The 14346-nt window shown below is 44.7% G+C and overlaps 1 protein-coding gene across 19 annotated transcripts in view; it reads right to left on the minus strand.

The window, feature by feature from the left end:
- CAMK2D (calcium/calmodulin dependent protein kinase II delta) overlaps positions 1-14346 on the minus strand; it is a 150596-nt gene that overhangs the window by 47624 nt on the left and 88626 nt on the right. For 11 of the 19 annotated variants that reach the window (XM_064149834.1, XM_064149850.1, XM_064149838.1 and 8 more), the window contains exons 7-8: positions 13699-13771; positions 7215-7317 (exon numbers count right to left, since the gene is read on the minus strand). In XM_064149834.1, the coding sequence (XP_064005904.1) occupies positions 7215-7317; positions 13699-13771 (176 nt within the window). Of the gene's footprint in view, positions 1-7214; positions 7318-12563; positions 12637-13698; positions 13772-14346 lie in introns of all 19 variants that reach the window. The other 8 variants (XM_064149835.1, XM_064149851.1, XM_064149840.1 and 5 more) reach the window with 1 other exon arrangement.

Raw genomic sequence — 14346 nt, forward strand, 5'->3', positions numbered from 1 at the left:
GCAAAACAAGGGAACACAGTCATCGGCTTCCCCCTTGCCAGCCTCTGCCCCTCCTTCTCCAAGTGCTGGGAACACAGCCAATGTTCCCGCCACTAACGTAAACAATGATAACAAAAACAACAACAATCCACAGAGTTGGGTAGGAGCCTCAGGAGCACAGGCAGGTACCCAAATTCAGAATGTTCCTAGCAACAATCAAAACAAATCAGGGTTGGCAGGCATCCCAGGAGGACAGGCAAATAATCCCACTAATGCTAATACTACTACTAGTGCTAGTAACGCTAGCCCAGTCAGTCCAAATACTAATGACACCAGCTCAGCCAATTCGAACCCCCAGCCAGCAGACCAGAACCAAAATCCTCCTGTTAAAAGCAAGGCAGATTTGAACTCACAAGCTCCAAGTCAGACCCCTAAGGATACAAATGCTCCAGGTCAGACTCCTAAGGATTCAAACCCTTCGGGTCAGACTCCTAAAGATTCAAATCCTCCAGCAGACACATCCAAGTCTGTTGCTGCTCAGGCCCTTCTAGCACCTGCTAAGGCAAAAGCTAAAACAAAGAGTGGTTCGCAGGAGGATGTAAGACAGGGGACCTCTGGTGATCAGCAGCAAGAGGAGGAAGAGGAGGCAGTTAGTCTGCGAGACCTTGTAGATGTGCTGAGACAACAATACTCAAGTGAGAGGAGTGCTGTGAGGTTAGCTGCCAGGAGAGAGGATGGTTCCAATGAGTTTAGGAATGCTATGAGGAAGATTGTGTTAGGCCTGGCACCACCAGAACAACAGGAAGAGGAGGAGGAAGATGACATCCAAGGCTCCAAGGATCCACTCAGAGAGGTCAGGGAAGTTAGGAAGGAATACACAAGGGAATCAGGTGAGCCAATCCTAAGCTGGCTAGTGAGATGCCGTGGCATTGGTGCTAATGCTCTGCAGGTAGGAGACAAGTCTGCCAAGCAGCTGGGACCACTCAGTAAGGAGAGTGGAGTGGACAAACACCTAGCAAGTCCTCTTGGTAGGGTTAGCTTGTGGACACGCCTTCTGTTGGCTGTGGCTATGAGATATCCTTCCCGAGATGATTTGCCATGGGCTGCCAAGAAGTGGAACACCATTGAGCAGGGAATTAAGCTTCTGAAGGAGTTTGCTGTGAAGGAAGTGCTTTATGGAGATCATGGTACTCATGAGCCTGATGATATTCCTTTGGGAACAGGTCTCATGAAGAAGCTGATTAAGCTTGCTCCTTCATCCTATGCTAACATCTTGGCCAGTAAGTTTCTAGCAAGGAGTGATAATGGAAGATCTTTCACTGTTGGTGAATTCACTGACCAGCTCAGGCAGATTGAGGACAGCTTGTCCCATTCTGGTATAATCTGTGCCATAAAGACTATGACTACAGAGTTTAAAGATACCATGAAAGAACTGAAGGAGGATCTCAAAAACATTACTAATCTGGTAAAAGATACCATTCCTGCATCATCTGAATGGGTGCATGTTTCTGCCGTCAGGAACAGACGCCCACCTCCTGCAAGGCAATTCCAGCCCAGGAGGAGACAAATTCCACCCAGACAGCAGCAATCACGTGCGTCACTGTGGATACTTCTGCGTGACACATACGGTGAGAACATGAACAAATGGGATGGTAAACCTACTTCAGCTCTTTCAAAGAGAGTCAGGGAACTGCAGAGTGGCAGAAACAGAGGCAGCAATGCCCGAAAAGTAGCTGTCACTTCTTCAGCTCCTGAGAGCAACTGCAATTGTTCCAACAGTTGCAGTTCCTCTCACAACAACACCAATCACTGTGTACACCCTATATGCCATGTTCAGCATTAGGGGTGCCCTGCCTCCAGCCAGGAGGAGGAAAGGGATAGTGGAGAGAACCGAATCTATTGGAATGTATTCATTAGGTGGCCTGGCAGTTCAAGAGTTCGGAAATACAGGGCTTTAGTTGACACAGGTGCTCAGTGTACTTTATTGCCATCAAATTGCAAAGGGACAGAGTCCATTTCTATTTTTGGAATCACTGGTGGATCTCAAGAGTTAACTAAGATACAGGCTGAGATCAGTTTAACTGGTAAAGAGTGGAAGACACATACTATTGTAACTGGTCCTGATGCGCCTTGCATTTTGGGAATTGACTTTTTGAGACAAGGTTGTTTCAAAGATCCTAAGGGTCATAAATGGGCTTTTGGAATAGCATCTGTAGAGATTGAGGATGATAAATTGAAATTGTCTGTTAGACCTGAACTTTCTGATGAATCTGCAGTTGTGGGACATCATGACATAGAGGACCTGGAAGTGCCAATTGCAACTCAAACTGTTCATCATAGGCAGTACAGAACTAACCGTGACTCTTTGTTGCCCATTCATCAGCTGATTCGTCAACTGGAGAGTCAGGCTGTCATCGAGAAAGCTCATTCACCTTTCAACAGTCCCATCTGGCCTGTGCGCAAACCTACGGGCGACTGGAGACTGACAGTTGACTTTCGTGCCCTCAACGAGGTGACGCCACCCATGAGTGCAGCTGTGCCAGACATGCTGGAACTCCAGTACGAGCTGGAATCGAAGGAGGCTAAATGGTATGCAACCATAGACATTGCTAATGCTTTCTTCTCTATTCCCATAGCAAAGGAGTGCAGGCCTCAGTTTGCATTCACCTGGAGAGGAATCCAGTACCAGTTCAATCGTTTGCCTCAGGGGTGGAAACACAGCTCAACCATCTGTCACTCAGTCATCCATAATGCACTGGAGAAAGGTAAAGCTCCAGAGCACATCCAGTACATCGATGACATCATTGTGTGGGGCCAAACTGCTGAGGAAGTCTTCGAGAAAGGTAACAAAATCATTGACATTCTGTTGCAAGCAGGTTTTGCCATTAAGAGAGACAAGGTCAAAGGACCTGCCAGAGAAATTCAGTTTCTGGGAGTGCGGTGGCAGGATGGTCGCCGTTACATCCCTCAGGATGTGATCAACAAAGTCTCTACCATGGCTGTTCCCACCAGTAAGAAGGACACACTTTCTTTCCTTGGTGTGGTGGGATTTTGGAGACTACACATTCCTGGTTTCAGTCAGATTGTCAAACCTCTGCATGATGTGACTCGTAAGAGAAACAATTTCGAGTGGGGACCTGAACAACAAGCAGCCTTTGATCAGATTAAGCGAGAAATAGTCCATGCAGTGGGCCTGGGACCTGTGAGATCTGGTCCAGACATTAAAAACATTCTGTACACGGCTGCCAGTGACAATGGTCCAACTTGGAGTCTTTGGCAGAGAGCTCCAAATGAGACACGTGGTCGTCCACTTGGTTTCTGGGGACGTTGTTACAGAGGTTCAGAGACAAATTACACTGCAACTGAGAAAGAGATTCTAGCAGCCTATGAGGGAGTGAAAGCAGCTTCTGAAGTGATTGGAACTGAGTCACAATTGCTTTTAGCTCCTAGACTGCCAGTTCTTAACTGGATGTTCAAGGGCAAAGGTTCATCACCACATCATGCCACAGATGCAACCTGGTCTAAATGGATGGCTTTGATAACCCAACGAGCACGAATGGGTAATCTTGACCGACCTGGTCTGGTGGAGGTGATCACCAACTGGCCGGAAGGCACAGACTGTTCCAAACCTCCAGAGGAGAAAATAACTCGTGCTGAGGAAGCTCCTCCCTATAGTGATCTCTCTGATCAGGAAAAGAACTATGCTTTGTTCACAGATGGTTCCTGTCGTCTTGTTGGGAACAAGCGAATATGGAAGTCAGCAGTTTGGAGTCCAACCAGGAGAGTTACCGAAACGAAAGATGGAGAAGGAGAATCCAGTCAGTTCGCTGAGGTAAAAGCTGTTCAACTTGCTCTTGATGTGGCTGAACGTGAGAATTGGCCTATCCTTTACCTCTACACCGACTCGTGGATGGTAGCCAATGCTCTATGGGGTTGGCTGAAGGACTGGAAGAAGAATGGTTGGCAGAGGAAAGGAAAGCCTATTTGGTGTGCTGATCTATGGCAGGACATTGATGCACAGCTGGAGAAAATTCCAGTGAAGGTGCGGCACGTAGATGCACACATGCCTAAGAGCAGAGCTACTGAGGAACATCAACATAACCAGCAGGCAGATCAAGCTGCTAAGATTGCTCAAGTTGATACCAACTCTGAACTTGACATTGACCTTGATTGGAAACACCGAGGTGAACTATTCTTAGCTCGGTGGGCCCATGACTCATCTGGACATCAAGGCAGAGATGGAACATACCGATGGGCTCGCGATAGGTCAATTGACTTATCCATGGACGCTATCACCCAAGTCATCTATGACTGTGACATTTGTGCTGCTATTAAGCAGGCTAAGCGAATCAAGCCCTTATGGTATGGTGATAGATGGTCAAAGTACAAGTATGGTGAAGCCTGGCAGATTGACTACATCACTTTACCTAGATCACGTTCTGGCAAGCAGTATGTGCTAACAATGGTAGAAGCCAGCACTGGATGGTTGGAAACCTATCCAGTTCCACATGCTACTGCACGTAACACCATTGTTGGTTTGGAGAGACAGATCTTGTGGAGACATGGAACTCCAGAAAGAATCGAGTCAGACAATGGCACTCATTTCAAGAATAATCTTGTAAAAAACTGGGCCAAAGAGCATGGTATTGAATGGATCTATCACATACCCTACTATGCACCAGCTTCAGGGAAGATTGAACGCTACAATGGTTTGCTGAAAACCACCCTCAAAGCCATGGGGGGTGGAACTCTAAAAAACTGGGACAAACATTTAGCACAAGCTACCTGGTTGGTAAATAGTAGAGGTTCAGTAAATAGAGCAGGACCTGCACAATCAGATTTGGTCCAAACAGTAGACGGTGATAAAGTTCCTGTTGTACATGAGAAAAATCTGTTAGGGAAAACTGTTTGGGTATTTTCTCCTTCGGGCGAAGGGAAACCTGTCCGAGGAGTGGTTTCTGCTGAAGGTCCTGGTCATACATACTGGGTAATGCAGGAGAATGGTGAAATCTAGTGTATTCCACAGAGAAATTTAACCTTAGCTGAGAGAGTTTAAATTCAAGCTGTTAGGAGTTTTTCTGTTCTAGGTAACATCGGCGCCCAACACTGAGAGAATCTACGATAGAATCTACAGTACGTGAGCACAAACCCAACATCACCTGGGAGTCCCTGTTCTGAGCTTTTGAATCACCTACATCTGATTGAAGTGTGAACTGAACTTGTATATATTGTTTTAGTGAAAATATTGGTTTAGATTAGATTGGATAATTCTCAGCGATACTCTGAGCGAAGTAGACAAGGGGTGGATTGTGCTAGTTTGAAGCAAGCTGGGATGTTTTGGTAACAGAACTAGATAATGGGCAGTGAAATGAAAAACAATTGATGTCAACTTCTCTCACAGTCACGCTGAGAACTCTGGGAAGAAGAAGAAAATATTCTCCATTTTGTTTCTCTCTCTTGCCTTTGCCTTAGACCTGGTCACATCTCATTAACCCTGCTCCTACTAACCTTGCTCCCTAACCTCTTGGCTGCACCTCTTTTCTTCCTGAGAACTGGGGTAAGGTTGAGAGGGCCGGGGGGAGGTGTTGGGGTGGTTTGAGAGCCCCTCCTGGGGACTCAGGTTTCTGGGAGGGGAGTTGTGCTTTTGTATTGTTTATCCTTTGTATATTTCTGTATATAATTGTATATAACTGTATATATTATAAATAGCTGCTTGTAAATTCTGCTAGCTGTAAATAAATTGCTTCACCTGTATTCCCAGGGTCCGTCTGAGTTAGCTGGGGCAAATTCAAAAGTGTGGGGGGGCGGGGTAACCCCCAAACCATCACACCTATGCATTTGCTTCCTGCATATACACAGAGGAAAGAGGGGGAGTAGGTGCTTGTGTGCACCTAAGTCAAACTTAGAGACTGACAAAATCTAGGACAAGCCAGCAACCAGGAAACTGAAGTTTCAGGGGCAAGAAATGCCAATGGCACTTAACACTAGCATGCAAAAGGGACACTTGTAAAGATGTATTTACTAGAAGCATCAGTTAAAAACCCCTCTGTCTCCAGTCTGCTTTGTACCAGTACTGCTGTGCTGGCAAAATCCCCAGTATGAACACAGCTGTGGCAGCAGAAGAGACCTTTGCTGATTTATTTTAAGTCATTTGGTAAGGAGATTTATCTTTGCTAGTTAGTGAAGGGGAAGCTGAGGCAGAGGCACATGTCTAAGCAAGTTCTGAGATCTAGAAACAGAGCCACAGGTCACTTTTCAAGTGTTGGGAAGTTTTTGGTTGTTTGGGTTTTGATTTTTTAATTAAAATTATTTGGTTGGGTTTTTTTAGGTAGTGTTTTGTGATGGTTTGGGTGTTACCCACCCCCCACACACTTTGGAAATCACCCAGACTAGACTCATCTGGCTCTGGAAATTTGAATGAAGCTTATATTTACAGCTTAGCTCAATATACAAGCAGATATTTACAGTATATACAGTTATAGACAGAAATAGACAAGGTAAAATGTAATACAGAAACACAACAGCCCTCCCAGAAACCTGAGTCCCCAGGAGGGACTCCCAGCTACCTTTCCACCTTCTCCCACTCCCCTACCTTACCCTAGACATTGCCTTGTGCCCCAAGGAATAATGGAGATCAGCCAGGGGAGTTAGGAAGCAAAGTGGATTAATCAGAGAGATGGAGGGTGAGGTTTAGAGAGAAATGCAGCCCAGAGCCTGGGCAAAGAGCAACTCCTTTATCTATGTTTGGATTCTTGCTCTTATACATCTCAGCAAGCCTATGAGTGAAGCAGACATCACCACTGTTTCTCTTTCACAGCCTGTGATCTAATCTTTCTCACCAAAACATTCTAGCTAGCTTCAAATTAGCACTTTTTTGTTTTCTTTGGTTCTGTTCTGTTTGTTTTTTTAGTGACTGTTGGTTTGGGTTTTGTTTGTTAATTTGGAGATTAAGTTGGTTTATTTTTCTGTTGTTTCTTGTTCTTTTATTTTATTTTTAATAAGGTGTGCTGCCAAGCTCTGTTTAATTCAGTGCCAACCAAAGATAACATTCCTTCTGGACAAAAAGGCCTGAAGTACAGTCAGCTGTGGAGACTGAACTAAAAGAAAATAACCCTTAAGGTTACAGAGCAAGTAGTCACAGAGCTGCATGTTTCAGGTGAGGAAGAGAGCTGGCTGGTTTGCAAAGCTTAATGGCTACACTGAGTAAATGGTGAGAAGAAAAAATATTTACTTACCAAACCAAGCCTGTTGTTCTCCTTGGACTTCTATAGCCAATCCAAAGTCTGCCAGTTTTACTGCTGCTCCCTTGGATTTGCTAGCTAAAAGTAAGTTCTCAGGCTTTATTCAGAGAGAGAAAAAAATTGAGATGAAAAGGTAAATAAATATATTTTAGACAGGTTCTCACTTTTTTTTTTAAAGTTATAGTAGTCTGGAAAAGAACAAATACTTAGAGGAGTGAGAAAGAGAATCTACCCATGTGTGTTCTCAAACTGCAAAAAACTGTACTTTCCATTCCTACTGGGAAGAAGCACCAGGCCTGTAAACAGCCTTGATGATTCCATGACAGCAAGCCTAAGGACAGTGTGCAGATGTGCCAGAGAAGGAGGATGACCAAAATAGTCATATGGAACTGTGACACTTCTTTGTGTGACAGGACAGTTCAGGGACACCTGGGAGCTCACTACTGGAAAAATGCTGCAGAATACTCCCAAAAGACTCATATTCTTTAACTGCTAGTCTAACCTACACAGTTTGCAGGTTCAGGCATCTCGAACTGTCAAACACAAATACGTTTTGCATGACAGCTTAACAATAACAGGCATTATTGTATTTGTGTTTAGAAGGCAGGTGTGTTTACATTGCAAATCTTTCAGCAAAAGCAGCACGTCCACATTTGTGCTGGCAGAGAACCTATCACAAACAACAATTTAAGCTTGCAAAAGTTCCCATATTGCTGTTTTTGCAGGATATGTTGGTCACACCTGAAATCAAACGCTCCACTACACTCACAGAACCAGAGGTAAGGGATTTGAAGGTAACAATGATGTTTAATTTACTGTTCATAATGGATCCTCGTACCTTCATTTAGCAAATACATCAAATGCAAATTCTCCAAAGTTAACTTTATTCTTTGAACTTTTAACTAACTCCCAGTGTACCAAATACCATAGAACTCAGCAGATTACTTCAGAGAGCTGTGACGTCTGAAGTGTTTTAAGGCCATTTCTTGCTTTTCTAGCTTCATTACTTTTACATCAGGTTTTTACATAACAAGCCCTCACTTTCAAGAGTACTGCTGTGGCACTTCCAGAAGCAATTTTTGTAGTGATCTATCACTGTATGCAGTCTGGCACTGGGGACCCAATGCTGCAAACTCTTCAACGTGTATTTAATTTTAAACCCAGCAACAATCATACAGGCTTCCAAGGGACTATTTAGGTGATTGCAGTTAAGCCCATGCAGGTACTGAGCTTGGAAACAATTAAGATCTTAAGCTTCTTTCAGCAAAGGCTATCTTTAATACATCTGCCAAGTATCTAGTGAAACATGCTTGAGCCTAATTAAGACTTCAACTGCTGTGATACTTCTATTAATTAACACCACTGGCCTTGATGAATGCTTTAGTCTAAAAGGTGTTTTTCCTCTTTCACCAAATTACAAAGCAATGCCTTCTGAGCATCTTAAAAACCCCATTTTCTCACTCATCATTTTGCTACTTTGTCACAGAAAAGACAGCATTAAAAGGCTAAACCTTTCATCAATAGTTACTTGGTCAATCTTATGTTTCCACACTTGTAAAAACTGAGATTAAGGTCTCTCAGAATAAAACATAACCTTTATATTCACTTAAATTACCAGGAACCACTTTGACTACAACAGATGAAGTACTGGCTGAATACTGATGACTCTTCGGGTTCACCAACACTGATATAAGCAATGTCACACCACTTATCATTTAACCACACTGATTTCAACATCCAGGCACAGAGCTCTTGAAGGTTTCCTATGGGAGTGAGAGAAGTTCACAGTAATGACTTCCTGGAATGCACTTCTTATGTAAACCTCTTAACAGCAACGGATGATCCTATTTGGTTGTGACCTTCGGCAAGCCAAAAGCAGCACAAGGCCTCATGCTCTTGGTGGGAATACAAGCGCTAACCCACCAAGCGTGACCCACTTTGCAACACCTGATTCCATTCAAAACAGCAAGTCACTGTTTGCTGCTGCTGGGTTTTCACAGACTTCTTTTTCTCCTTGGGAATTTTATCATTTTTTTTATTTCATGATGTGTCTTTGCTTTGCAGGTACTCCACTGACATAGGCGAGGGCGTTCAAATGGACACTGAAAGTTGATAGGAGGCTGATCATAAGCCAGCAATGCGCTCTTGGGGCCAGGAGAGCCAAAGCCATTCTGGGGTGTATTAAAAGAAGTGTGGCTAGTAGGTTGAGAGAGGTTCTCCTGTTCCTTTACTCTGCCCTGGTGAGAGGCTGCATCTAGAGTGTCATGTCCAGTTCTGGGCCCCACAGTTCAAGAAGGACAGTCCAGCACAAAGCCACACAGATGATGAAGGAAATGGAACATCTCTTATGAGGAGAGCCTGAGTGAGCCGAGGCTCTGCTGCTTTGAGGAGACTGAGAGGTGACCTCATCAATGTTTATAAATATGTAGAAGTGTGAGTGCCATGAGGATGGAACCAGGCTCTTCTTGGTGATGCCTGATGGCAGGACAAGGGGCAATGGGTGGAATCTGAGGCACAGGAAGTTTCATTTAAACACGAGGAGGACTTTTTTCACTGTGAGGGTGACAGAACACTGGAACAGGCTGCCCAGGGCAGTTGAGAAGTGTCCCTCTCTGGAAATATTCAAAACCTGCCCTGATGCATTCCTGTGTGATCTGGTATAGGTGATCCTGCTCCAGCAGGGAGGTTGGACTGGATGAGCTTTCGAGGTCCCTTACAACCCCTAACATTCTGTGATTTCCTGACCCAGCCCTATGCCAAAGACAAGAGCCTTCTGGGCAGTGCTGTGTGGGACTGTGTGCTCAAAGACTAGGCAGCTGCCACTGCAGGGTGATGACAGGCACACTGGATAATCATCCTGCATTAACTCAGAATAACTGCAATTACCTGGAAAACATTAACAGCTCAGTGTGGGCCACTCAGGCCTCCTACTCTGGATTCAATAGTGTCACCTTGTGTTGCTAGTAGAGTGGCTGCAGCCAGGCATGAAGAATGGCAGAATTAACTACTAGAACTACTTACAGTTAAATTAACGTGATTTATACCTTAGTTTTCTGAAGGTCTTTAGAGTTCTTAGAGATTGACTATTTACGCCTTTGTGTATTTTTTCTTGAATGTAACCAGGGTATCTGCTTTGGGGAGGGAATGCAAGAGGGTCATAATCATGGATTGCATAAAAGGAGCAACGCTGCCGTTTGCCAAGACTACTGCAATTCCTACATGGAAATACACTTTGCCCATCCATTAAAGACATTGCCACTAGCCAGTTAGTATGTTCTGGATCTAGGACCTACCACCATTTTGACTTACACCATGGATTATACAAGCAGAATAGCTACAGCCCTTCCACAGGTCCTAAGAGGCTGCAAAAGCTCTTCTTTGCTTGCTACTAAATTATGCTAAAATGGAAGTTCAATACAATTAGATTGTCCAATATCTCCTCTCATTACCCTCCCTACCCCCAGACATTCCATTAAGTTGTGGTCTGAATTATCAGGAAAAAAAAAATCCATCAATTCTTGTGGTTAAAGGATCCCATGCCAGGCCATAACCATGTTCTACATGTCTTGTAGTTCTTGCCCTGAATCGTGGCATCTTCTTTTTGGCACAGAAGGTCCTGCTAGGATTTCACCAGAGTCTTTTATTTCATTCTTTGGGTTTTTTCTTCTGCCACAAAGTAGTAACTGAAGCAGGATGGTTTTCTGCTTCCTGAATTGTTCAAATCCAGAAATTAAACTGGGTACTCTACAACTTGGCAGTATCTTTTTTTCTCACACCCTTTTCCCATTTCATCTGGGATTTGCCAGAATAAGAAGTCCATGCATGATTTGGAGCAGGGAACAGCTGCATTTAATGCACTTCTTGGTTTATATTGGTTGGTTTATATGACTATGAAAAGTCCTAGAAAGCACTGTGTGCTCTGTCAGCCTGCATGGCTATGGTCCTTCCTTAGCCTCTGCTCATGCTAGCCCTGAGGACAGGAATTGCTGGAGCAGCTGGACAAAGCTGACATCCTTTGATTTAAACCTGTCTCATATTATCTGGCTACCATGAAAGATTTATGGATTGGACAGAGACTCGTCAGTCTCCTGTTGGACAACCGTGACATGAGAAAATCCAGGAGCACAACATGGAGAGAATTTTGCCTGTGTAGCTTTGAAATCCACCATGCTCTCAGCTTTCTGAGCATGACCCTTTATGTTCCTACAGGACAACAACAGACTTTATTAATTTAGTGACTGTAACAGTTGTTTATTTAGGAGCAAAGCATGGCAAGAAAGATGACAGCCTTCCAATTCCCATGTTATTACTAATCATAACCACTAGAAACCTCCTGTCCTGGGAAGAAATGCCTGCTCCTTGTAACTCATTCCGAAAGGAAAACAAGAGACAGAGCAGCTGTGCCAGTAGGAACTGCTGTGTCCCACTGCCTTTGTAAGGGATGTGATATTTTGGATAGTGCACTTCCATTTACTTTCAAAATAACAATCTTCTGCTGGAAGATCTTGAAGCCCAAGTGCCCAAATCAAGTCCTCTCCCTTATTCACAAGGCTAGTTTCCTATCAGCTTAGAGATGGACTTGTTTCTCTCAGCTTCCCAGTAAAAGGAAATGATCTTTACTTGTTTCTGTCCATGCCAACACTTTCATTGCAGAGAGCACTTCTGCAGCAGCCATCTCCAGCTATTTGCACATGTAGGTGGTTAAGAAAGAGGTAATGCTCTCTTCAACACAACAGTTTTCATTCTGAAGCTTCTATCCCAATGCTAATGACTGTCTGGAAGGAACTCAACTCCTCAGGTGAGAACACTGCAGGAAGTCTTGCTTTCTAAAGATGTTCTGTAGCCCAGCCATCATCTGGAGGAAAGAGAGGTCTTTGTGCCAGCAGTCTCACAACAGCTGGCCTCTCATCACTGGCGTGACATGCAAATGCTGGTGTGCTTTCCAGAAGGACTGTGTGATGAGAGATGGAAAGTTCCCTCCTCGCCCTGCCCCAAAAGCTCTGAATGACACAGAGGAAGACTGTCTATTTGACAAACACACCAAAGGCTTGAAAAGCGACCCTTGTTCTCCTTGCCGCTGCCAGCGCTTGCCTGTGGACTCTGTGGGTGCCAGCAGACCCTGCTGTCCTCAGAGCCCCGAGCTGGACAGCCATCTACTGGCAAGCCCTTAGCAGATGTTCTCCAGTGAATGCCAGCAGCTCGTTCTTACGCACAAGCAAAGCGAAGGGAGAAAATTAACAGGAAAAAACCCAGAAGGAAACCGATGGCCAGCTGCAGTGCTGAGGGCTCTGTCTGCCGCGGGGCACTGCCCTCTCGGAAGGCTCGGCAGCAGCACACACTCACCTTGAGGTCGCGATGGACAACGCCCATCTGATGGCAGTGGAGCACAGCCTCCAGGATCTGCTGAATGCAATGACTGCATGCAAACACCAGGGGCGCGGGTTAGTGCTGGGCGCGCACCCGCCGCCCGCAGCCAAGCGCCGGCGGCAGCGGGGCCGGGGCCGGGCAAGCGCCGCGCTCCCCGCTCCGCCCCGCGCAGAGAACGACGGCCTCAGGCACCGGCCCCGGCGGGACTCCGCACGCTGGGGGCGGCGGCGACAAGGGGCCACTTCGGAGACGTGCTTCGGGGTGACGGCTGGTTTGGGGGTTAATTCAGGTTGGGGTTATTTGGTGTAAATTTTCAGTTGGGTAAGTTTTTGGTTTTCGCTTTGCCCTTTTTTGTTTTGTTAGGTTTGGTTTTGAGGTTTTGTTGCTTTGGGTTGGGTGTTTTTTTGTTGCTGTTGTTGATTTTGGGGTTTTTTGTTTGTTCGATTTTAATTTGAGAAAGAAAATTTAGGGGAAAGCATCCAAATGTTGCCAATAATTCCTTGACAAGGTCATATTAAATATTTGGCGTTCCCTGTACTTTTTCCTCCTTTCCTACCCTCAGCAGTTGCTCAGTCAGCAACTGTAGTGGCTGCTGAGGGCACAAACCCAGCCCACTCCCAGCCAGGTGTTTCAGGTAAAGGCTTAACTGCTGGCAGCCCAAGAGCTGGCAGCGAGCATCACTTGCCTGAGGGTTCGTCATACTCTACGGACCGATTGTTCTGCTACTGCAACCCCGGCTCTCAGACAGAAGAGGTTTACATCTGCAAGCTGACATACATCACAGCCAAAGTTCACCTCCATGTGCATACACAGCGAGACATGGACAGCCTGAATGGGGCACCAGACACGTTGGACAGCATGGGACAAATCCAGTGCCTTGGAAGGAGACAGTTTGTTTGGCAACCATTCCCCCTTTTGCCATGATGTATATTAGGCCTGTAGACTTGCAAACTGGAAAGAGGCACCATGCACTACTTGTTCCTCTAGTTGTTTTGAGGGTGAGTAGGATAGGCAAGGGAACATCACAGCCAACCCACCCTCGTCCCCTACCCAGCAGAAAAAAACAACACCCCAAACTCTTATATCCAATTGATGGGCACCAGATACTGACCTTCAGGTCTCTGTGAACTATGCCATTTAGATGACAATGATTAACACTTTCTAGAATCTGCTGTATACAATGACTGCAAAGATACAAGGGCAGAATGGAAGGGAGAACATTTTAAAGGCACATAATCACATTAAATACAAAATAAAACTTAAAAAACAAAAAAAGGATAAAGAACAAAACCAGTTTTACACCTCCTGACAAGTCTTGATTGCACACTGAACTGGAAAAAAACAATGTTAAGTAATGGAGATATTTCCATCTCTAACACATACAAAAACCAAAGCAAAACTAAAAACCAACAAACCTGAACTAAAAGAGATAAAAGAAAAAAGACATTTGACATGGCACATGAGACACTTAGGACACAGAATTCTTAGATTGTATTTTCATTCAGCAGTATGGAAGCTTTGTGAAGTTTCCAAAAACTGCTAGAGGAAAAATCAAGTGGAGGCAATAAAACAATCAGTGATACGGTTTTGGGTCTTTAAATCTTTACAGTGAAGTTAATGTTGCAACATGTGTTGAAACAAGAAAACACTCAGGAATGAAATAAGACAGAAAACAAATGAAACAAAAATAGTCAAAAGCTAAGGAAAAACAAAACTTTTTGTTTTTAATCTAATGGTTTCTTTAAAACTGTTAGCAGAA

The sequence above is a fragment of the Pogoniulus pusillus genome, chromosome 10 (assembly GCF_015220805.1).
Source record: "Pogoniulus pusillus isolate bPogPus1 chromosome 10, bPogPus1.pri, whole genome shotgun sequence".
In the NCBI taxonomy this organism is placed as follows: domain Eukaryota; kingdom Metazoa; phylum Chordata; class Aves; order Piciformes; family Lybiidae; genus Pogoniulus; species Pogoniulus pusillus.